This window comes from Loxodonta africana, chromosome 17 (assembly GCF_030014295.1).
Source record: "Loxodonta africana isolate mLoxAfr1 chromosome 17, mLoxAfr1.hap2, whole genome shotgun sequence".
NCBI lineage: Eukaryota > Metazoa > Chordata > Mammalia > Proboscidea > Elephantidae > Loxodonta > Loxodonta africana.
The window spans coordinates 8633751-8654682 of NC_087358.1; the positions used below are offsets into that span (position 1 = coordinate 8633751).

Below are 20932 nucleotides of genomic sequence, written 5' to 3' on the forward strand. Positions count from 1 at the left end.
TTTGAGAGCACTGATTGAAAAATGTCAGGAAAAAAAAAGGAAAACAAGACGGATAATCTCCAGCTGGACAAAATGAAGACAAAGAGGAAGCAGACGTCCAAATCAAGTCGCATACGGCCAGACGCCTTCCTCAGTCTCCAAGGTAATGCCACCAAGGTCAGTGCGCCTGTTTATCCTCCCCTTCCGGGAGGTGAGAGGGCCGGGGGTCACCATCTCACCACCTGGCTGTTGTAGTCCTCGGTGACAGCCCCCTCGGAGGCCCCGTCCCCTTTTGGCCACCGGTGGGCCCTATGCTCCCGCTGCAGCCTCCGCTCCTCCCGCCTCTTCTGCCGGTCCCTCTGGTGCTCTAGCTGCTTGGTGTGGTGGTAGCGCTGCTGGAACAGATCTTTGGCGTACTCATAAAGCTGCACGTCCAGGAAGTTCAGCTGCTCAATGCGCCGCCGCGCGCCCTCGTTGATCTCCACGTTGGAAGCGCGCGTGATGTTGAACTGCGTGAACGGGGAGATGAACTGGAGGTTGAATGTCCTCTCAAACAGAAACTGTGTCTTCCTCTGGAATTCGGTGAGCCCGAAGAAGGCCATGTTCTTCAGGTTGTTTTTCGCGCTCTGCAGCAGGATGGTGTTTCGTTCACTCTCATTCATGAAAGTCAAGTTGTAGCAGCCCACCAGGCTGAGGTCGGCCAGCATGCGCACCTGGCGGTTGTTAGCCAGGTTGGAGCCGCAGTCCATGAACTCCCGCAAGCTGACCCCAGACCAGTCGTCCCCGGGGTAGCAGGTGGGCAGCTCGTCGGGGGTGGGGCTTCTCCCATCACACATGTGGAGAGAGGTTTTCCATGTGGCCCCTCTCTGGACGTGTTTCCACTCGCTCAGGTAACGCGACACTGGATCCCGCAACATCGTGATGTAATAGAAGTTCCTGGAAGAAATGAGAGGAGGAGCGTCAGTAGTTGACAAGGATAACACCGGGGCTCTGAACCTCTGCAATTTTACACAGGCCTTCAATCAGCGGGCTCTTCTGCCCAAAGGTTCACTTGCGATTGCTCGCCTGGATGAGTGCCTATGAGATGTATGTGCTATGTTTGCGTGGACACTTGGACGGCTCTTCGACATGAAGCTTATTGGGCTTTTCCTCCCCGCTCCTGCCTGAGGCAGGATGGGGTGGGGACGAGTAGATCACTCATTTACTCACTATTACTCAGTGATACGTCGCTATTGGCAATGACAACTCCTTACATTCAGAGAGCACAACACAGTTTTTATAAAAGTTGTTACCCATCCAATATTTTATTTCATCTTTCCAACAAACCTTTGTAGTAGGCAGGAGGCTTTTGATACAAAAACACATGCAAGGAGGTAAAACAATCCCATCCAAGGCCATGGGCTAATAAGGGCTTTGTGGGACCCCAATTACCTTAATATTTTTCTCTTTACACTGCTGTTCTAGATTCGGAGGTAGATAGACGAGGTAGGCGAGCTTAGGGTAGGTTGGCTGGGGTGTAGAGACCGATAGTTACTGAGCATCTGTTGTGTGCTAGGAATCGTTAGGTGGTTTATGGATGCTAACGGATTGTGGATGCTCAACGCACTTGGTAAAATGGGCGTATTATTACTTTTTAAAAAAATAAGCTGAGGATGAAGAGGCTTAGAAAAGTGATCGCTCAGGATCCCAAGCAAGCTAATGCTGGAATCACAGCTAACCTAGGCCTATTTGATTCCAAAGCCTCTGTGCTTCCCTGTGATCCATATTGGTATTTACAGAACAAAAATATGACTGGTAATTATTGACTGCGTATAATTGCCAGGTGCTATGCTCATTATCATCACAGGTTTTATCTCATTTAATGATGTCTAATGGAACATTGAGAAGAAGCATATTTTATAAATGGTCATCTTCAGAATAATCAGGTAAAAGGGCAAGAGAAGTGCAAAGGGGCAGGAAGAGAATTGGAAAAGGTGACAAATAGAAGACACAACAATAGGCATTGTTCAAAATAAGAAAAACTCTTTCCATAATTTGAATAGCCTACCAGTGGAAGAGACTGCTAACCCCAGCCTCAAACTGTAAGCCTCTGGCACCAGAAGAGTTCAGGCAGAGCTTAGAAGTCCTTTGGTCACAGAAGCCATAGAAAGGACCCCCCTGAGGAGCAGGTTGGACACGAGGCCTTCCAGCTCTCTTCTAATATTAAGACCCCACTTGGGATTTTGTCCTTCCACGTTAGCCAGTTCAATTCCAGTTCAACCCCAGTTCAGTCCTTGCCTCATTGACTGGGGGCCAGGTCCAGAAACACAGGGTTATTAGTATTAACTCAGATTGCCCCTGGGAAGACAAAAATGGCCTTGAAAAGTTCTAAAAAAAGAGTACCAAGTCTGCCCTGACACCTGTAGACAGGAGGTGGTGCTGTTAAGAACTCTGGAACCAGGACTGGTGCTGGTTTGGGTTGGATGCCACTGCCAATGACTTCACATTGGTTGAGTGGAAAATACAACATGCCTGTCTTCAATCTGGCATCCCGAGGGCTAGATAAAATCAGGACGTTTTTGTTTGATTCACCTCTGCCTCCACTTCAGAGAATTTTGATACTAAAATAAATAATGCCCACACATACAGGTATATGCACAGCAGATGCATATAGATATATGATAGCTGGATGAGACCACCACCTATCTATCAGTTTGTCATACCGTGGTAGCTCGCCTGTTGCTATGATGACAAAAGCTGTACCACTGGTATTTCAAATACTAGCAGGGTCACCTATGATGGACAGGTTTCTTTGGAATGTCAAAGTTAAGACAGATTAGAAAGAAAAACCTGGCAATCTACTTCTGAAAATTAGCCAGTGAATACCCTATGGATCATAACAGAACACTGTCCGTTACAGTGTTGGAGGATGAGCCCCCTAGATCGAAATGTGCTCAAAATAAACAGTGGCTGCAACAATGAACTTGAGCATATCAACAATCATAAAGATGGTGCAGGACTGAGCAACATTTCATTCTATTGTATGTGGTACTACCGTGAATCGTAGCAACTCCACAACAACTAACAAGAGACAGATTAGATAGATAGATAGATAGATAGATAGATAGATAGATAGATAGATAGATAGATAGATAGATAGATAGATAGATAGATAGATAGATAGATAGATAGATAGATAGATAGATAGATAGATAGATGATAGAGATAGATAGGCTGTTGAGGAACCAATTTTGGTTATCATTGCATCAGATCATATTTTGTCAAATATCATTAGCAAGGAGAACAATTGTAGGCATTACTTGCCCGAATCATTCCTATCTGACTTTAGGACGTATATTTCCACTTACAAATAGATGGGGCTGTATCTGACTCTATATTTAAATCAAAGAGAGTATTAAACCTGCACGAAAAACTGATAAAGCTTAGAGGAGCTGGGAAGTCCTTCTGCGTCTGTTCGCAGTCACACCCATTTCTCTTCACTTGTTAAAGATCGAGGCTATCACATGAGGACAGGTTCTATGCTGAAGAAAGCAGATTTGTTACCTCACTCTAAAAATCAGCTTTGGTGAGGAAATTGTATCATTTGCTTTTCAAAGAATGATAAAGAGAAAACGGTGCCACCTTTTGTGTGTGTGCCAGCCAAGTGCCAGTGGAGGTGATCAGAAGTTTAACAGAGAAGTTAAATCAGAGGAAAAGAACACACTCCTAATTCCCAAGGAAAAGAACTCACCTATAGAGGTGTTTAATATACACATGAAGGAGCCATGGTAGCACAATTGTTAAGTGTTCAGCTGATAACCGAAAGGTCTGAGGTTCAAACCTAGCAGGAGCTCCACAGGAGAAAAGACCTGGCGATTTGTTCCCATAAAGATTACAGCCTAGAAAACTGTGTCTGGCAGTTCTACTCTGCCCTATACGGTCACTATGAGCCGGAATTGACACAGTGGCATACAACAATAACAAACAACAATATCTATATGAGGGAAGAATAAATTGATAAAAGCTTATATTAGATTTAATGGAGATATTTCATTCACACAAAATTGCTGCCTACACCATTTAAGAAAAATGCTTTTTTTCAAACTTTTGTGACAAAAGTTTTCTAGTTTTAAACTACAACAATGAAAGTTTTATTCAGATACAAACTCATTGAAAGATTTGGATGCCAAATGCCTTCCCTGTACACTAGAACCCAAGACAGATGATGTTGGACCTTGCTCTATGCCAGACACGGTGCTACGGCGCAGTCCATTTTCAATAATCTTAATGAGGTAAGTGAACATTCTTTTTTCTTTTTACTTAGAGTTAAATAAACTGAGGCATTTGAGAGATGAGATAAGCTGCCCAAGATCATGCTAGTAGTAAATTACATAACTTGGATTTAATCCAGGTCTGACTTTAAAAATCTATTTGTAGTCACTGTATCATATTTTCTTTTACATCATATTTTTTTTTTTATATCATAAAGGGAAACCCTGGTGGCTTAGTGGTTAAGTGCTAAGGCTGCTAACCAAAAGATCGGCAGTTCAAATCCACCAAGCACTCCTTGGAAACTCTACGGGGCAGTTCTACTCTGTCCTATAGGGTCGCTATGAGTCAGAATCGACTCAACTGCAGTGGGTTTTTTTGGTTTTATATCATGAAGGAGCCCTGGTGGTGCAGTGGTTAAGTGCTTGACTACTAACCAAAAGGTCAGCTAGCTGTTCCAAGGAAAAAAGATGTGACAGTCAGCTTCCATAAGGATTTACAGCCTTGGAAACCCTATGGGGCAGTTCTACTCTATCCTGTAGGGTTGCTATGATTTGCAATTGACTTGATGGCCACGGGTTTGGTTTAGTTTTTTATATTATGAAAAGAGAAACCTATTGTTTCATGCAGAAAAGTCAACCTAGTAGTAGTAGTACTACCAAGCTAAACTGGATTTAAAAAAAATGCATGCCTAAGTAAAAGAAGTGGGAGTGAGCCCTGGTGGCGCAGTGGTTAAGTGTTTGGCTGCTAACCATAAGGTCAGCAGTTCGTACCTACCAGCTGCCCCACGGGAGAAAGATGTGGCAGTCTGCTTCCGTAAAGATTGCAGCCTTGGAAACTCTATAAGGCGGTTCTACTTTGTCCTGTAGGGTCACTGTGAGTTGGAATCGACTCATCAGCAAGGGTAACAGCAATGAGAAGAATAGGGATTGAAGGGTACCATGTTTTTTATGCTGCTTTTCAAAAGGGATTACTGAGCTATAATATTTAAATCTATACGTTTTCTATACTCTGTTATTTTAAATATCTGTCTTCATTAGGTCAGCCAGACGTTTTTAAAATGCACTAAGGAAAATTCAAATTCTTAAGTAACACTCACTTCCCTTTAAATCAGGAGGAGGAATTTACAGAAGTTACAGAATTTACAGAAGCTGAGGAGAGGCCAGCCTGAGCTGTAGCTTTTGGCACTCGCCATTTCACGTTACACTGTTGTCTTTCACTGTGACAGAATGACAGTTCCATCAGTGGAAGAAAATTCCCCAAAAGGTCAGTAGGGAAAGCAGAAAAGCACTGACACAGCTTCTGGGCTCCGGGAGGAAATGTTGACAATAAAATTTGGCTCAGAGAGGATATTACTGTAGTTGAATACTGTATGACATGTCATTATTAATCCTGCTTTGGTTCTAAATTGGGACTTGTTCACATTTCAATTCTGCCAGCAGAGACTGATTTTTATTTCACAAAAAAATTGCATAAATACAGACATACCTCATTTTACTGCGCTTCATTTTATTGCGCTTTGCAGATACTGTGTTTTTCACAAATTGAAGGTTTGTGGCAACTCTGGATGTAGCAAGTCTGTTGGTGTCATTTTTCCAACAGCATGTGCTCACTTCATGTCTCTGAGTGTCATATTTTAGTAACTCTTGAAATATTTCAAACTTTTTCACTATCCTCTGTTATGGTGATCTGTGACTAGTGATCTTTTTTTTTTTTTTTTAACAGAGCAAATTAGTTTCTCATTAAACAATTAATACACATGTTGTTTTGTGACATTGGTTGCCAACCGCACAACATGTCAGCACTCTCCCCTTTTCGGCCTTGGGTTCCCCACTACCAGCTTTCCTGTCTCCTCCTGCCTTCTCATCCTTGCCCCTGGGCTGGTGTGCCCATTTAGTCTCATTTTGTTTTATGGGCTTGTCTGATATTTGGCTGAAGGATAAACCTCAGGAGTGACTTCAGTACTGAGTTAAAAGTGTGCCTGAGGGCCATACTCTTGGGGTTTCTCCAGCTTCTGTCAGGCCAGTAAGTCTATTCTTTCTTTGTGAGTTAGAATTTTGTTCTACATTTTTCTCCAGCTCTGTCTGGCATCCTGTATTGTGATCCCTATCAGAGCAGTTGGTCGTGGTAACTGGGCACCATCTAGTTGTTGCTGTACTCAGTTTGGTAGAGGCTGTGGTAGCTGTGACCCATTAGTCCTTTGGACTAATCCTTCCCTTGTGTCCTTGGTTTTCTTTATTCCCTTGCTCCAGATAGGGTGGCACCAGTGGAGTATCTTAAATGGCCACTCACAAGCTTTTAAGACCCCAGATGCTACCCACCAAAGTAGGATGTAGAACATTTCTTTTATAAACTATGCTAGGCCAATTGAGCTAGATGTCCCTGAGATGTGGTTCATGATCTTTGATGTTACTATTGCAACTGTTTTGGGGTGCAAGAAACTGCAACCATATAAGATGACAAACTTAATTGATAAATGCTGTGTGTGTTCTGACTGCTCCACTGACCGACCATTCCATCATCTCTCTGCCTCTCCTAGGGTCTCCCTATTCCCCAAGACACCACAATATTGAAATTAGACCAATTAATAACCCTACAATGGCCTCTAAATGTTCAAGTGAAAAGAAGATTCATACGTCTCTCACTTTAAATCAAAAGCTAGAAATGATTTAGCTTAATGAGAAAGGCATGTTAAAAGCCAAGATAGGCTTCTTTTAGCCAAATGGTTAGCCAAGTTATGAATGCAAAGGAAAATTTCTTGAAGGACATTAAATGACAAGAAATCGAAACAACCTTACTGCTGATGTGGAGAAAGTTTGAGTGGTCTGTATAGAAGATCGAACCTGCCACAACATTCTCTTAAACCAAAGCCTAATCCAGAGCCAGACCCTAACTCTCTTCAATTCTAGTAAGTCTGAGAGAGGTAAGAAAGCTGCAGAAGAAAAGTTCGAAGCTAGTGGAGGTTGGTTCATGAGGTTTAAGGAAAGAAGTTGTCTCCATGATATAAAAATGCAAGATGAAGCAGCAATTGCTGATCTAGAAGCTGCAGCAAGTTCTCCAGGAGATCTAGCTGAGATAATTGATGAAGGCGGCCACACTAAACAACAGTTTTCAGTGTAGATGAAACAGCGTTATATTGGAAGGAGATGCCATCTAGGACTTTCATGGCTAGAGAAGAGAAGACAATGCCTGGCTTCAAAGCTTCAAAGGACAGGCTGACTCTCTTGTTAGGGGCCAATGCAGCTGGTGACTTTAAGTTGAAGCCAATGCTCATTTATCATTCTGAAAATTCTTGGGTCCACAAGAATTATGCTAAATCTACTCAGCCTGTGCTCTATAAATTGAACAACAAAGCCAGGATGACAGCACATTTTTACAACATAGTTTACTGAATATTTTAAGCCTGCTGTTGAGGCCTACTGCTCAGAAAAAAAGATTCTTGTCAAAATATTACTGCTCATTGACAATGCACCTGGTAACTCAAGAGCTCTGATGGAGATGTACAAGGAGATCAATGTTGTTTTCATGTTGGCTAACACAACATCCATTATGCAGCCCATGAATCAAGGGGTAATTTTGACTTTCAAGTCTTATTATTTAAGAAATACATTTCATAAAGCTATAAACAGTGATCCCTCTGATGCCATATATCATGATTCTTCTGATAGACCTGGACAAAGTAAATTGAAAACCTTCTGGAAAGGATTCAGCATTCTAGATGCCATTAAGAACATTCATGATTCATGGGAGGAGGTCAAAATATCATCATTAACAGGAATTTGGAAAAGGTTGATTCCAGCCTTCATGGATGACTTTGAGGGGTTTAAGACTTCAGTGAAGGAAGTAACTGCAAATGCGGTGGGAGTAGAAAGAGAACTAGAGTTAGAAGCAGAGCCTGAAGATGTTACTGAATTACTACAGTCTCATGATAAAACTTTAACAGATGAGGAGTTGCTTCTTATGGATGAGAAAAGGAAGTAGTTTCTTGAGATGGAGTCTACTTCTGGCGAGGATGCTGTGAACATTGTTGAAGTGGCAACAAAGGATTTAGAATATTACATAAACTTAGTTGATAAAGCAGTGGCAAGGTTTGAGAGGATTGTCTCCAATTTTGCAAGAAATTCTACTATATGGGTAAAATGCTATGAAACAGCCTCACATCCTACAGAGAAATCTTTCATGAAAGGAAGAGTCAATCGATGCAGCAAACTTCATTGTTGTCTTATTTTAAGAAATTGCCACAGCCACCTCAGCCTTCAGCAACCACCACCCTGATCAGTCAGCAGCTGTCAACACTGAGGCAATACCCTCCACCAGCAAAAGATTATGACTTGCTGAAGGCTCAGATGATGGTTAGCAATATAGTATTTTTTTAATTAAGGTATGTACATTGGTTTTTGCACACTTAATAGACTACAGTGTAGTGTAAACATAACTTTTATATGGACTAGGAAACCAAAAAATTCACGTGACTCACTTTGTTGCGATATTCTCTTTATCGCAGTGTGCTGGAAGCGAACCCTCAGTATCGCTGAGGTATCCCTGTATATATGTATAACGATAATGATGATGGAATTTGGTGAGTCTGAAGGATTCCAGACAGAGTAGGCCAGAAGAGTTTAAATCAGAGTAATTTTTACACTAGTTCAAAAAAAAAGAAAAGAACAATTCCTAATTTCCAAGTGTGGCATAATGAATTATTTAAAGTGGCCCTTCTAGCCATGGTCTTTGTGATTTATACACAATGATTGGGTGGGAGTATGCAAATAAGGCATACGGAACCTGTGAGGGTTGGGGTTGTGAGTCACCTTGGCTAGGCCATGATTCCCAGTGTTGTGTGGTTGTCCTCCATGTTGTGTTTTGTGGATCCTGACCTCCACGTGTTGATGAGGCAGGATTGGTGTGGGGTGTGTCATGGATCACAGCCTTGCTGGAGGGCATAACTCAAGTCCCACCCTTACTCAGTTATGCCCTTCCCTGGGGGTGACCTGTATCCAAGGTATATGTGTGGATGCCCTGGCAAGGCTGTCTCTCTCTCTGCATCTGGATTGGCTCATGATCATCTAACATCCAGTCCCTGGGACAAGGTAGCACCGTGGGCCGTCAGCCTATCATCTGGCCTGATTCACCAGCTTCCGCAGCCTTGTAAGACAGCAGCCTGTGGTCTGACCTGCCAGCTTGGGTTTATCAGTGTCTGCAGCCACATGGGTTGGGAGAAGCCTATGCCTGCCCCATAGATTTCGGACTTGCCAGCCTCCAGAACTGCGTGAGCTATTTCCTAGGTATGGTTATTGAATTCTGTGAGACGTTGCAGCTAATTATGGAACCTAAGGGCAGGAGAGAGAATACTGAGAGGAGACGGAGTAGTTAATGTTAGAGATGATGGAGTGGTATAGCAGTTTGGAAAAGCTGGACTTTGGGACATCTTTAATCTCTGCCTTACAGGAATCAACTTTGTGCTGACACTTATAAAAGAAATTATTCATTTACCTATTAACTGAACAAAATAGAAAACATAAAAGAATTTAAACAAAATATAAAGCCTCATTTATGTGTTTTAAATTTACTTAAGATTCAAATTTTAAAAACAATCATAACAGCTAACGGCCTTTAGGGCTGACAATTACAAAGGTCAGTGATATAAAGGATTAAGTGCAGCCTTTATGGGAATATGCTTTTGCCTTACATGGTAAAATTGGCCATAGACTTTCTGGCACCTTCATTCCATCGAAAACCTATAGAATCTCAAAGATGACTGAAGCTGATTTAGGCTTAGGATGCTCTTGGTTTCAAATTCCACTTTATCATTGCTCTAAAAAATGGCAAGCCAAACTGTAGGGTGATACTTCTATGCATTAAAAAAAATGGCTGTGAGTTCTATCAGCCAAATAGGTAAGGGGCCCACCTGTAGCTAAAACAAACTCTGAAGTCAAGAGAGAGAAGTGTGCTAGTGGGATGTTTATATTCAATGAGTACAAAGCTATTCCATCTCATGGTTCTCGTGTTGAGTGGCTAACAGCATTTGAGAACTGTTGTAGTCATTTATATTCTCATGGGCGTTTCATTGGTTTGCTTCAATCCTACAAAGAAGTCAAAATAGAGAGAAAATAGTAAAATTAAACCAATAGGCCCCAGCTATGGAAGGAAAAAACAACTTACAATTTGATTAATTCTTTTTTTTCCCCCTCATCTCTATTTGCTTCTCTGCTTTCAGAAAGAAAACTGTAAAAAGTCAGTGATTAAATGATGTTCCTCTCCAGGCCACACACTCCCTTCAGTGTTTATAAGATCTGCTCCGGTTTCAGGATTCTCCTCCCACTCTCAAACAATAGAAACTCATTTTCTTCTGACTCCATAGTTTGATAAAAATTCTGCCTGTGATGGAAGTACTAAAAGGGTTTGAAAGTATAACTTTCTCTCATAGGCCTAACTTGTTCAACAGCACAGTGAAAGAATTGGAAAAAAAAATCATTTTTAAAAGGGTGAAACAAAGAGTAGAGAAGAAGGACAAGCAATACCCATGAGCTGTTGTGGCCACAGAACAGAGGGTCTTCACTGACTCCTTCCGTTCCAGAAAGTCAAACCTTTTGACTCAGTCTTCAAAACCTAAGCAGAATATCACTTGTTCATGCATATACACTTACAATTAGCCTATACCCTCCCTAGATTTGGAAAAATAACCAAACTTCTCCTCCCCTCTCATCTATTCATTCATCAATTTCTTAATTCTCCAAACATCAGCTGAGACCCCTCTATTTGCCAAACACCAGAACTATGCATTTGAGAACTCCAAGACTGCTAAGACATCGTCCTCAAGGGGCTTTCAGGTAATTAATCATCTTAGTAAAGAGAGAGAAATGCTAACTAGCAAGTTAAGGAAATGTTCTGCCCATCTCTCTGGACCGGAATAATCCCTGAGACAGATGACCTTGTTTGTCTTGGTGACAGCATCCTGTCAGCAGGCCTTCCATTTACCACCTTCTTCACTGAGATCCTGTGTGAATTCATTTAAGATTGTCCGTAAGGCAATTGCAGCTCTTTAAGAATGTAGTTCTTGTGGCCCCAGGGTCATAATGGCAAATACCTGTGTACTCAGAAAGATTAAGGGAACCATGTGCCTTGGTTAGGTCAGTAACCATTGTAACTGATGATTATTACGTGGGCCCTCATAGCTTAGTAACATTCAAAGAAAGAGTGCACAGTTTCAGGCTGGTTTAAAACCCCTTCGGTGTCTTGCTCCGCTCCAAGGGCATCAAGTTAAAAAATCCTAAGTACAAAACAAGGGCATTGCTGCCTTCCTTCACTTTGAAGGCCGTCCCCGCTTCTTTGCTCATCTGAACTGTGCCCATCTTTCCTAGCCCAGGTCAAGGTTCACATTCAACTTCCCTGACATTTCTGGCCCTTTGGGTTTGCTGTATCACTTACTAAGCTATTAATTAGCATGCGATGGTCCTGGTCCCACCCACCCTTTAAGTTCCATTTTGGTAATTTTGCCTTAGGCCTCACATCCCACAGCATCTAACACTCTTTGTTTCACCCTTTCACAAATGATACTTCTTCCTCTCCTCTGTTGTTGAACAAGTAAGGCCTACAAAAGAAAGTTGCAGATTTTAGTAGTACCAAACAATTTAAGTATTTTATTATAGGCTGAATTGATACTGAAGGTATGGAGGCAGCACCTAACACATTCCTGCTCACACAAGATGTTCAATAAATGATTCCTATGTCAAACAAAGAACCCTGGTGGCACAATGGTTAAGCGCTCAGCTGCTAACCAAAAGGTTGGCAGTTTGAATCCACCAGCCACTCCTTGGACACACTACGGGGCAGTTCTACTCTGACCTATGGGGTCGCTAGAGTTGGAATCGGTTCGATGGCAACAGGCAAGTTACGTAAAATAAAATGCTTATATTGTTGTTGTTAGGTGCCGTCGAGTCAGTTTCGACTCATAGCAACCCTACGTGCAGCAAAATGAAACATCGCCCATTCCTGCACCATCCTCATAATCGTTGTTATGCTTGAGCCCATCGTTGCAGCCACTGTGTCAGTCCATTTCATTAAGATGTCTTCCTCTTTTTCTCTGACTCTCTACCTTACCAAGCATGATGTCATTTTCCAGGTACTAGTCTGGACAACATGTCCAAAACTTGCTCTTCAACATCAAGTAGCTAAAACAAAAGGAAGAAATGATGAAGTAAAAGAGCTGAACAAAAGATGTCACAGGTATTCTCTGCTTTCAGCCATGATCCATCTGCTGTCAGCAATGATTTCCCTCATTCCACACCCTTTTCTGAATCTGGCTTGAATTTCTCTGTTGATATACTGCTGCAATGGTTTTGAAAGATTTTCAGCATAATTTTACTTGTGTGCGATGTTAATGACGTTGTTCAATAATTTCTGCATTCATTTGGATCGTCTTTCTCTGGAATGGCTACAAATACAGATCTCTTCCAGTTGCTTGGCCAGGCAGCTGCCCTCCATATTTCTTGGCATAGACAAGTGGGCACCTCCAGTGCTGCATCTGTTCGTTGAAACATTTCAGTTGGTATTCCACTGATTTCTGGAACCTTGTTTTGTGCCAATGCCTTCAGTGCAGCTTGGACTTCTTCCTTCAGTACCACTGGTTCTTGGTCACATGCTACCTCCTGAAATGGTTGAACATCGACCAATTCTTTTTGGTATAGTGACTCTGTGCATCCCTACCATTTTCTTTTGGTGCTTCCTGTGTCATTTAATTTTTTGCCCATAGAATCCTTCAATATTGCAACTCCAGGGTGAAATTATTTCTTCAGTTCTTTCAGCTTGAGAAATGCCAAGTGTGTTCTTCCCTTTTGGTTTTCTAACTCCAGGTCTTTGCACATTTCACTATAATACTTTACTTCATCTTGTGGAGCTGCCCTGTGACATCTTTTGTTCTGCTCTTTTACTTCATCATTTCTTCCTTTTGTTTTAGCTACTTGATGTTGAAGAGCAAGTTTCAGAGTTTCTTCTTACATACATTTTGGTGTTTTCTTTTGTCTTTTTAATAACCTTTGGCCTTCTTCCTATATGATGTCCTTGATGTCATTCCCTAACTCATCTGGTATTCGGTCATTAGGGTTCAACGTGTCAAATCTATTTCTGAGATAGTCTCTAAATTCGGGCAGGATACACCCAAGGTCGTATTTTGGCTCTCATGGACTTGCTCTAGTTTTCTTCAGCTTTAACTTGAATTTGTATATGAGTAATTGGTGGTATATATTAGCTATTAAAATATATCCAATCATGCAAAAGGACAAATATTGTATAAGACCACTATTATAAGATCTTGAGAAATAGTACAAACTGAGAAGAACACATTCTTTTGTGGTTATGAGAGGGAGGAGGGAGGGAGGGTGGGAAAGGGTTATTTACTGATTAGTAGATAAGAACTACTTTAGGTGAAGGGAAAGACAATACTCCATACAGGGAGGGTCAGCTCAACTGGACTGGACCAAAAGCAAAGAAGTTTCCAGGATAAACTGAATGCTTCGAAGGGCAGCGGAGCAAGGGCAGGGGTTTGGGGACTATGGCTTAAGGGGACTTCTAAGTCAATTGGCAAAATAAATTCTATTAGGAAAACATTCTGCATCCCACTTTGAAGTGTGGCGTCTGGGGTCTTAAATGCTAATAAGTGGCCATCTAAGATGCATCAATTGGTCTCAACCCACCTGGAGCAAAGGAGAATGAAGGACACCAAGGTCACATGATAACTATGAGCCCAAGAGACAGAAAGGGCCACGTGAACTAGAGACTTACATCATCCTGAGACCAGAAGAACTAGATGGTGCCCGGCCACATCCGATGACTGCCCTGACAGGGAGCACAACAGAGAACCCCTGAAGGAGCAGAAGAACAGTGGGAGGCAGACCCCAAATTCTCATAAAAAGACCAGACTTAATGGTCTGACTGAGACTAGAAGAATCCCGTCGGTCATGGTCCCCAAACCTTCTGTTGGCCCAGGACAGGAACCATTCCCGAAGACAACTCATCAGACATGGAAGGGACTGGACAATAGGTTGGAGAGAGATGCTGATGAAGAGTGAGCTACTTGTATCAGGTGGACACTTGAGACTGTGTTGGCATCTCCTGTCTGGAGGGGAGATGGGAGGGTAGAGAGGGTTAGAAACTGGCAAAATGGTCACGAAAGGAGAGACTGGAAGGAGGGAGTGGGCTGACTCATTAGGGGGAGAGTAGGTGGGAGTATGTAGTAAGGTGTATATAAGTTTATATGTGACAGACTGACTTGATTTGTAAACTTTCACTTAAAGCACAATAAAATTTATAAAAAAATATATCTGATCATTGCATTAGATATATTTTAATAACTAAGGTTGATATTGCCTTTGATATATGTGCCTTCTTTATCTCCCTTAAATTAATCTGATACTTTTTTTGCATATATAAAATCTGTGTAAATAGCAAAAACATATACATAATCTTCAAATGCATGTGTGATTTAATTGTGATGGTTCATGTGCAAAGAGAGTCAATGTAGACTTAAGGGTACAAAGCAGACTACTTCATACAAAAGGTAATTAGTAGCGATGAGGTTTATTTTTATTATTTTTTTTGAATGTTAAATTATTGGTTTTCTCCCCTACTGCTTCAAGAACCCATGCTTCACTGAGCAATTTATTGTATAATTGCTCCCTTAATAACTAGCAAATCATTTAATTAACACAGGTTTATTGATGGTTTGCTATGTGTAAGGAACTGCTCCAGGAAATGTGGAGGACATAAAAAAAATAAAATGCCCTCAAGTATTGGGGGGGGGGGGCGCTGAGGTGGTAGAAAAAAGGCATTAAAAAATTATGAAGGTAAGGAATAAATTGGAAATATTTAAGAAACAGAGAGAAGACTAACCTGAGTAGACCGGAAATTTCACAGTGTGCATCTTACTAAATATTTGTTTAATGAATGACTAGAAAGAGGCATAAGTTAGAACCAGATGTTGGGACCAAATTGCCATGGACTCTGCATGCAACTTCGAACAGCTAAAATGGGGAAATTGTTGATTTACGATAATTTATTTAGCAATAGTGTTAAAGATGGACTAAAGTAGATAGCCATCTGTCAAGTTTGTTGTACTGTAGTGGCTTGCATGTTGATATGATGCTGGAAGCTATGCCATTGGAATTTCAAATACCAGCAGGGTCACCCATGATGGACAGGTTTCAGAGAAGCTTCTATACTTGGGAAGAAAGGCCTAGTGATCCACTTTCAAAAATTAGCTAATGAAAGAGAACTTAAACTCACTTGCTTTGGACAGGTCATTAGGAAGGATCAGTTGCTAGAGTAAGGCATCATGTTTGGTGAAGAAGAGGGCCAAGAGGGTGAGGGGGACCCTCGGTGAGATGGATTGGCACAATAGGTGCAATGATGAACTTGAGCACAGCAATGATTGTGGAGATGGCACAGGACTGGGCAATGTTTCATCCTACTGTACACAGGTTACCATGAGTCAGAGTGAACTGATGGCTGCTAACAACAACAACAAGAAGAAAGTAGGTGGAGACCAGGAGAAACATTCAGCAGCCATGGTTAAAGACCTGCAGGGAAAAACCCAGAACCATGGTTGCTGATAAGAAGAAATCAAGGACAGATTCAAGCCATTTATACACCCATCTGTCATTGGCCTCTCCCCCTTCTTAGTGTCAGCTTTCTCTATACCACTATTTCCTACTAGATATTTGCTCCTTCCCTCCTATCTAATCATTCCCTTTCAACACTGCCATAGAAAAGATGCTACCTCTACTAGTATCCTAATCAAAATGGTAGAATGAGGAGTATAAGTCACTGGGATCATTTTGGTTGTGGTGATTAAAAAAATATTTTATAAGGTTGTGACTTGCTTATCAAATAGAACACATCTGAAAGAACTTACATAATGCTAGGTCACAGGGGAGGGTTGATAAATATGTTTTCAATTCACCCTTGTGAAATATTTCCTTCTACTCCCAGCTTAACCCTTATAAAACCAAGCAACAAAATTAATATCTCCACACAAGTTCTATCCATTCATAAAAACCAGATCAACTAAAAATACCTCCATCGAGCCACCCATGACGCCCTCAGTGGAAGGGACCTCTCGACCTAAAACCTGTGCCTCTAACACTTTATCTTCATCATAGTGACCACTGAACATGCCTTATCACTTAAATGGGTTTTATGCAACCTGAGAGAGGGAACCTTGCCTTGCTCATCTTTCATCCCTCACAACATTATATGTAGTGGATGTTGAGTTCAATGTTTGTAGGATGAATAAGTATATAAATTTCATCAACTGCTATTCATGATATTCTGAGGGTGATATCCCCAGTAAACTGAACTCATTTGTGCCTTAAACAACAAAGGTGACACAGGATTAATGTTTCCTTTAGCCTAGACCTTGTGGATCGACCTACCTACCTACCTACCTACCTACAGGTTGCCATGGAGTTGATTCAAACCCACGGCAGCCCCATGTGTTTCAGAGAAGAACTGTGCTCCCTAGAGCTTTCAATGGCAGATTTTTCAAAAGTAGATTGCTGGGCCTTTCAGTAGATTCAAATTTCCAACCTTTTGGTTAGCAGCCAAGTACATTAACCATTTACACCATCCAGGGAGTCTAGATCTTGTGAAATGTGCAGGAAATAATGAATTTCTTCTAAGTCCTTTTGCTCTACAGACTTTGACATGGGTTTTCCCTACACAGCCCAGGTTTACCAAAGCTGAGAGTTTTTGTGAGTCTTGCGAAAACACTGTAAGACTTGTAAGGCCAACCTGCAGTGCCCCTGAAGGAGAGTTTTCATCCTCACCATGGCGCCTACACAGGGAAATGGGAGACCTGGAAGTCTTAAACATAAGCTTGCAGTTTTTAAAGTGAAACTGAGCTTCTGTCCGCACTTCTGCACTGTGTGCTGGAGACGTCCAGACTGGAATTAATTCCTCAACTCTCTTTAGTGTGGCGCACTCATTACTGCCTGCCCGTTCTTCATTATTTCAATAGAGCATTATCTGCACCGCGCTGTATCTGATGGGGGAACTGCAGCAGGTACAGCTTAGCAATCAGACTGCCCTTTGACACCGTGATGAAAAGGCCTTTGATTCAAGCCTTGAAAACAAATTAAGGAACTTAAGAATGATGTTCTAAGCAAATGGGAAATGGGGGACTATGATTGTTAAGTATCATAATAAAGAACTTTAGGAGCCCGACAATGGTGTGTGTCAGAGCGACTGGTTCCAAGGATGTCCGGTATTATGATGAGAAAATGGTGACACACACAGGTTGTTATCTTACCTCACACAGAAGCCACACAACCTGCACCAAGGGCCCTCACTCCTTTCTCACAGAGTCTGGCAAAGCAGTCAGACCCTTTCAGCAAAGCCATTTTCATTTTACATACTATCCAGAGACCTTGACTCTTCAGTGGGTAAGACAGAGTGAGAGGAACGCCCACAGGCCTTCCCTCAGAGGGTAAGGCAGAGTGAGAAGGACACCCACAGAGCTCCCCTCAGGGGGTAAGGCAGAGCGAGAAGGACAACCACAGGGGTCCCCTCACTGGGTAAGACAGAATGAGAGGGACACCCACAGGGGTCCTCTCAGTGGGACAGACAGAGTGAGAGGGATACCCTCAGGTCTCCCATCAGTGGGTAGGACAAAGGTGAGAGGGACGTCCACAGGGCTCCCCTCAGAGGTTAAGACAGAGTGAGAGGGACACCTCTAGGGCTCCCCTCAGAGGGTAAGACAGAGTGAGAGGAGCGTCCCCAGGGCTCCCTCAGTGGGTGAGACAGAGTGAGAGCGACATCCACATGGATTCCCTCAGGAGTAGAAGCTAGGTTCAGCATCCCTTTTCTTACTGTGTACTTGATAACTTAAAGGGAGAAAAATTTGGATTTAGTTAGTTTTGCCTTTCTTCTTTCTTTCTTTTTTAATAATTGAATGTTTTTTATCCTCCAGTTTAGAAATGCAATTCTTTCTCATTATAAAAAATTTGGGAAATCTAGGAATTGCAAGACTGAAAAAAGAGAAGAAAATAAAAATTAATGATCACCTCACTCAAATATATATATATACACACACACAAAATCTGTTGCCCTCGAGTTGATTCTGACTCACAGAGACCCTACAGGACAGAATAGAACTGCTCCATAGGGTTTCCAAGGCTGCAAATCTTTAAGGAAGCAGACTGCCACGTCTCTCTCCCATGGAGCAGCTGGTGGGTTTGAACCACTGGACTCTGGGTTAGCAGCCAAGCACTTAACTACGGCACTGCCAGGGCTTTCTCTCTCTCTCTATACGTACAGAAGATGTGGTAGTCTGTTTCCATAAAGATTACAGCCTTGGAAGCCCTGTAGGGCAGTTCTACTCTATCCTATAGGATCGCTATGAGTTGCAATCGACAGGAAGGTGTGGTTTTGGGTTTTCTGATATATATATGCATACCTATATATATATACACACAGAGACACATACATTCCATATACACACACACATATATATATTTACATATCTGTTACAAACTTGAGATCATAGTATACACTATAATTTTAACCTTTTTAAACTTTAACATATATTTTATTTAATATTCTTGCACAATAGTACAATGTTCTTCAATATTGTTGTTGTTAGTTACCATCAAGTCAGCTCTGACTGAAGGCACCTTGATGTATAACAAGCTGCGCATTGCCCAGCCCTGCACCATCTCCATGATCTTTGATATGTTTGAGCCCATTGTTGAGGCTATTGTATGTCAGTCCATCTCATGAGGATTTTTATGTTCTTTTGTAAGATTATAAGATTCCAATTATGGATGTACCATAATTTATGTGCCCAATTTCCCACTTTTGGATAACAAGGCTGATTCCATTGGCCAGGGGGTAGGGGGAGGAGGCTCTTTTACACGATAATCTGGTGAGCCTCCTAGGTCATAAATATTTGTGCAGAGAATAAATTCCAAGGAATAGAATTCCTGTGTGAAAAAAATTGCCCATTTCATTGTCAAAATGTCTGAATATAGGTTCTGTCAGCATAAACTCCGGTCAGTGTATGCCAGGACAGGGCCATTCCACAAGGCCTTGACATCATAGGGTGCCAGGGCCATGGCCACCTGAAAGCCAAGGGCAGGGCTGTGATACAGGGTGGACCAGCAATGTGCCCTGGGCAGTGCATGGCCCTTAGGTGAACAATCTGGGGTGGCCAAGTTGAGGCTGTGATGTGGTGGTAAGGATTTGTTTATTTTACATTTAATGAGCAGCTGGAATATCAAATTAGAAACTAAACATCTGTGAAATCCAATCCACTCATCAGGGCTGCAGCCATATGAAAGCTGACATCTGGATCAGAAAGACGGAGGTCCCTCACCTGACTGTATTTGGTGCCAGTCCTCAAGGAAAAGGCCTGTTGAGATGCAGTTTTTCTGCAAGGTCTTGGGGGCAGTGAACTTAAATCATGTGAAGCCACACGTGATACTATGATAAACAAACAGAAGCATGGACTACATTGCTCTTGGGCTATATCGGTCATTTCTCAATGATGACCATTCAGTCCCACCTCCTTAGATGAAGAGACGAATTTATTAATAAGGTAACATTTAAAACCCTGTCACACTGCTGCTTTGTACTGACACCAAGCCTGTGAGCCTCAGACTCTCTAAAATGCCCTGATTTTCAGGTGGTTGTCACATTTGCTTTCACTTCCCCTCAAGTGGCTGCTGCAAGAATAAGTTTCAAGGATGCATGTTCCAGGGGCCTGTTTTTGCTATCTTGCTGAGTGCAGTTCCTCCCAGCACAGTTTCAAATGTGCCAGGGAAGGTCCTGCTCTCATGCATTATTCAGAGACTTCAGCGATTATTTGGTTCAGAGGCCCCCTGCTTTGCGTTGTGTCCCTGGGATTTGGGCACGCGGACGGCTCTAGGCGCTTTGCAAAGCTGTGGTTTATGCGGCGGGTATCCACCTGAAGCCTGGAGCCACCCCGGAGTGAGATAAGGCCCAATGCAGCCCCGCTTGCAGCTCTAATCCCTGCCCCGCAACGCAGAACACCAGATAGTACACTGAGATTGCTTATCGGGCCATTCGTGTTCAGCCTTGCTTTCTTCTCTGCTAATTTCTCAGGTGCTGCTTTTAGGGAATGTGAGAATTATACAGGATGGCAGGAAAGAGGTGTCTCCATTGCAGCTGTTTAGAGCTGGCCAATTTGGAAAGAAAAAGAAGTAAATTGGGATATCTAAGAGGAAGGCAAATGTCCCATCATTTAGGTTTATACCTGACAGCTTTGATATACCTTCTCCTGAAGCATAATGAGATTAAAAAAAAAAAAATCTCTGCCCAGATTTCCCATATTCTTTTAATGTACTTTAGAAGAAGGTTTACAGAACAAACCAGCTTCTCGTTAAACAGTACACGTATTGTTTTGACATGGGTTAACAATTCCATAACATGTCAACACACTCCTTTCTCGACCTTGGGTTCCCTATTACCAACTTTCCTGTCCCCTCCTGCCTTCTCGTTCTTGCCCCTGGATTGGTGTGCCCCTTTAGTCCCATTTTGTTTCATGGGCCTGTATAATCTTTGGCTGAAGGGTGAACCTCAGGAGTGACTTCATTACTGAACTAAAAGGGTGTCTGGGGCCATACTCTCGGAGTTTCTCCAGTCTCTGTCAGACTAGTAAGTCTGGTCTTTTTCTGTGAGTTAGAATTTTGCTCTA

At 42.2% G+C, this 20932-nt stretch overlaps 1 protein-coding gene across 1 annotated transcript in view; it reads right to left on the bottom strand.

Moving 5' to 3' along the window:
- Positions 1-206: 206 nt before the first annotated feature.
- Positions 207-20932, bottom strand: part of HS6ST3 (heparan sulfate 6-O-sulfotransferase 3) — an 854579-nt gene continuing 833853 nt past the window's right edge. The window contains exon 2 of the mRNA XM_003409643.3: positions 207-915. Within this exon, the coding sequence (XP_003409691.2) occupies positions 207-915 (709 nt within the window). The remainder of the gene's footprint in view (positions 916-20932) is intronic.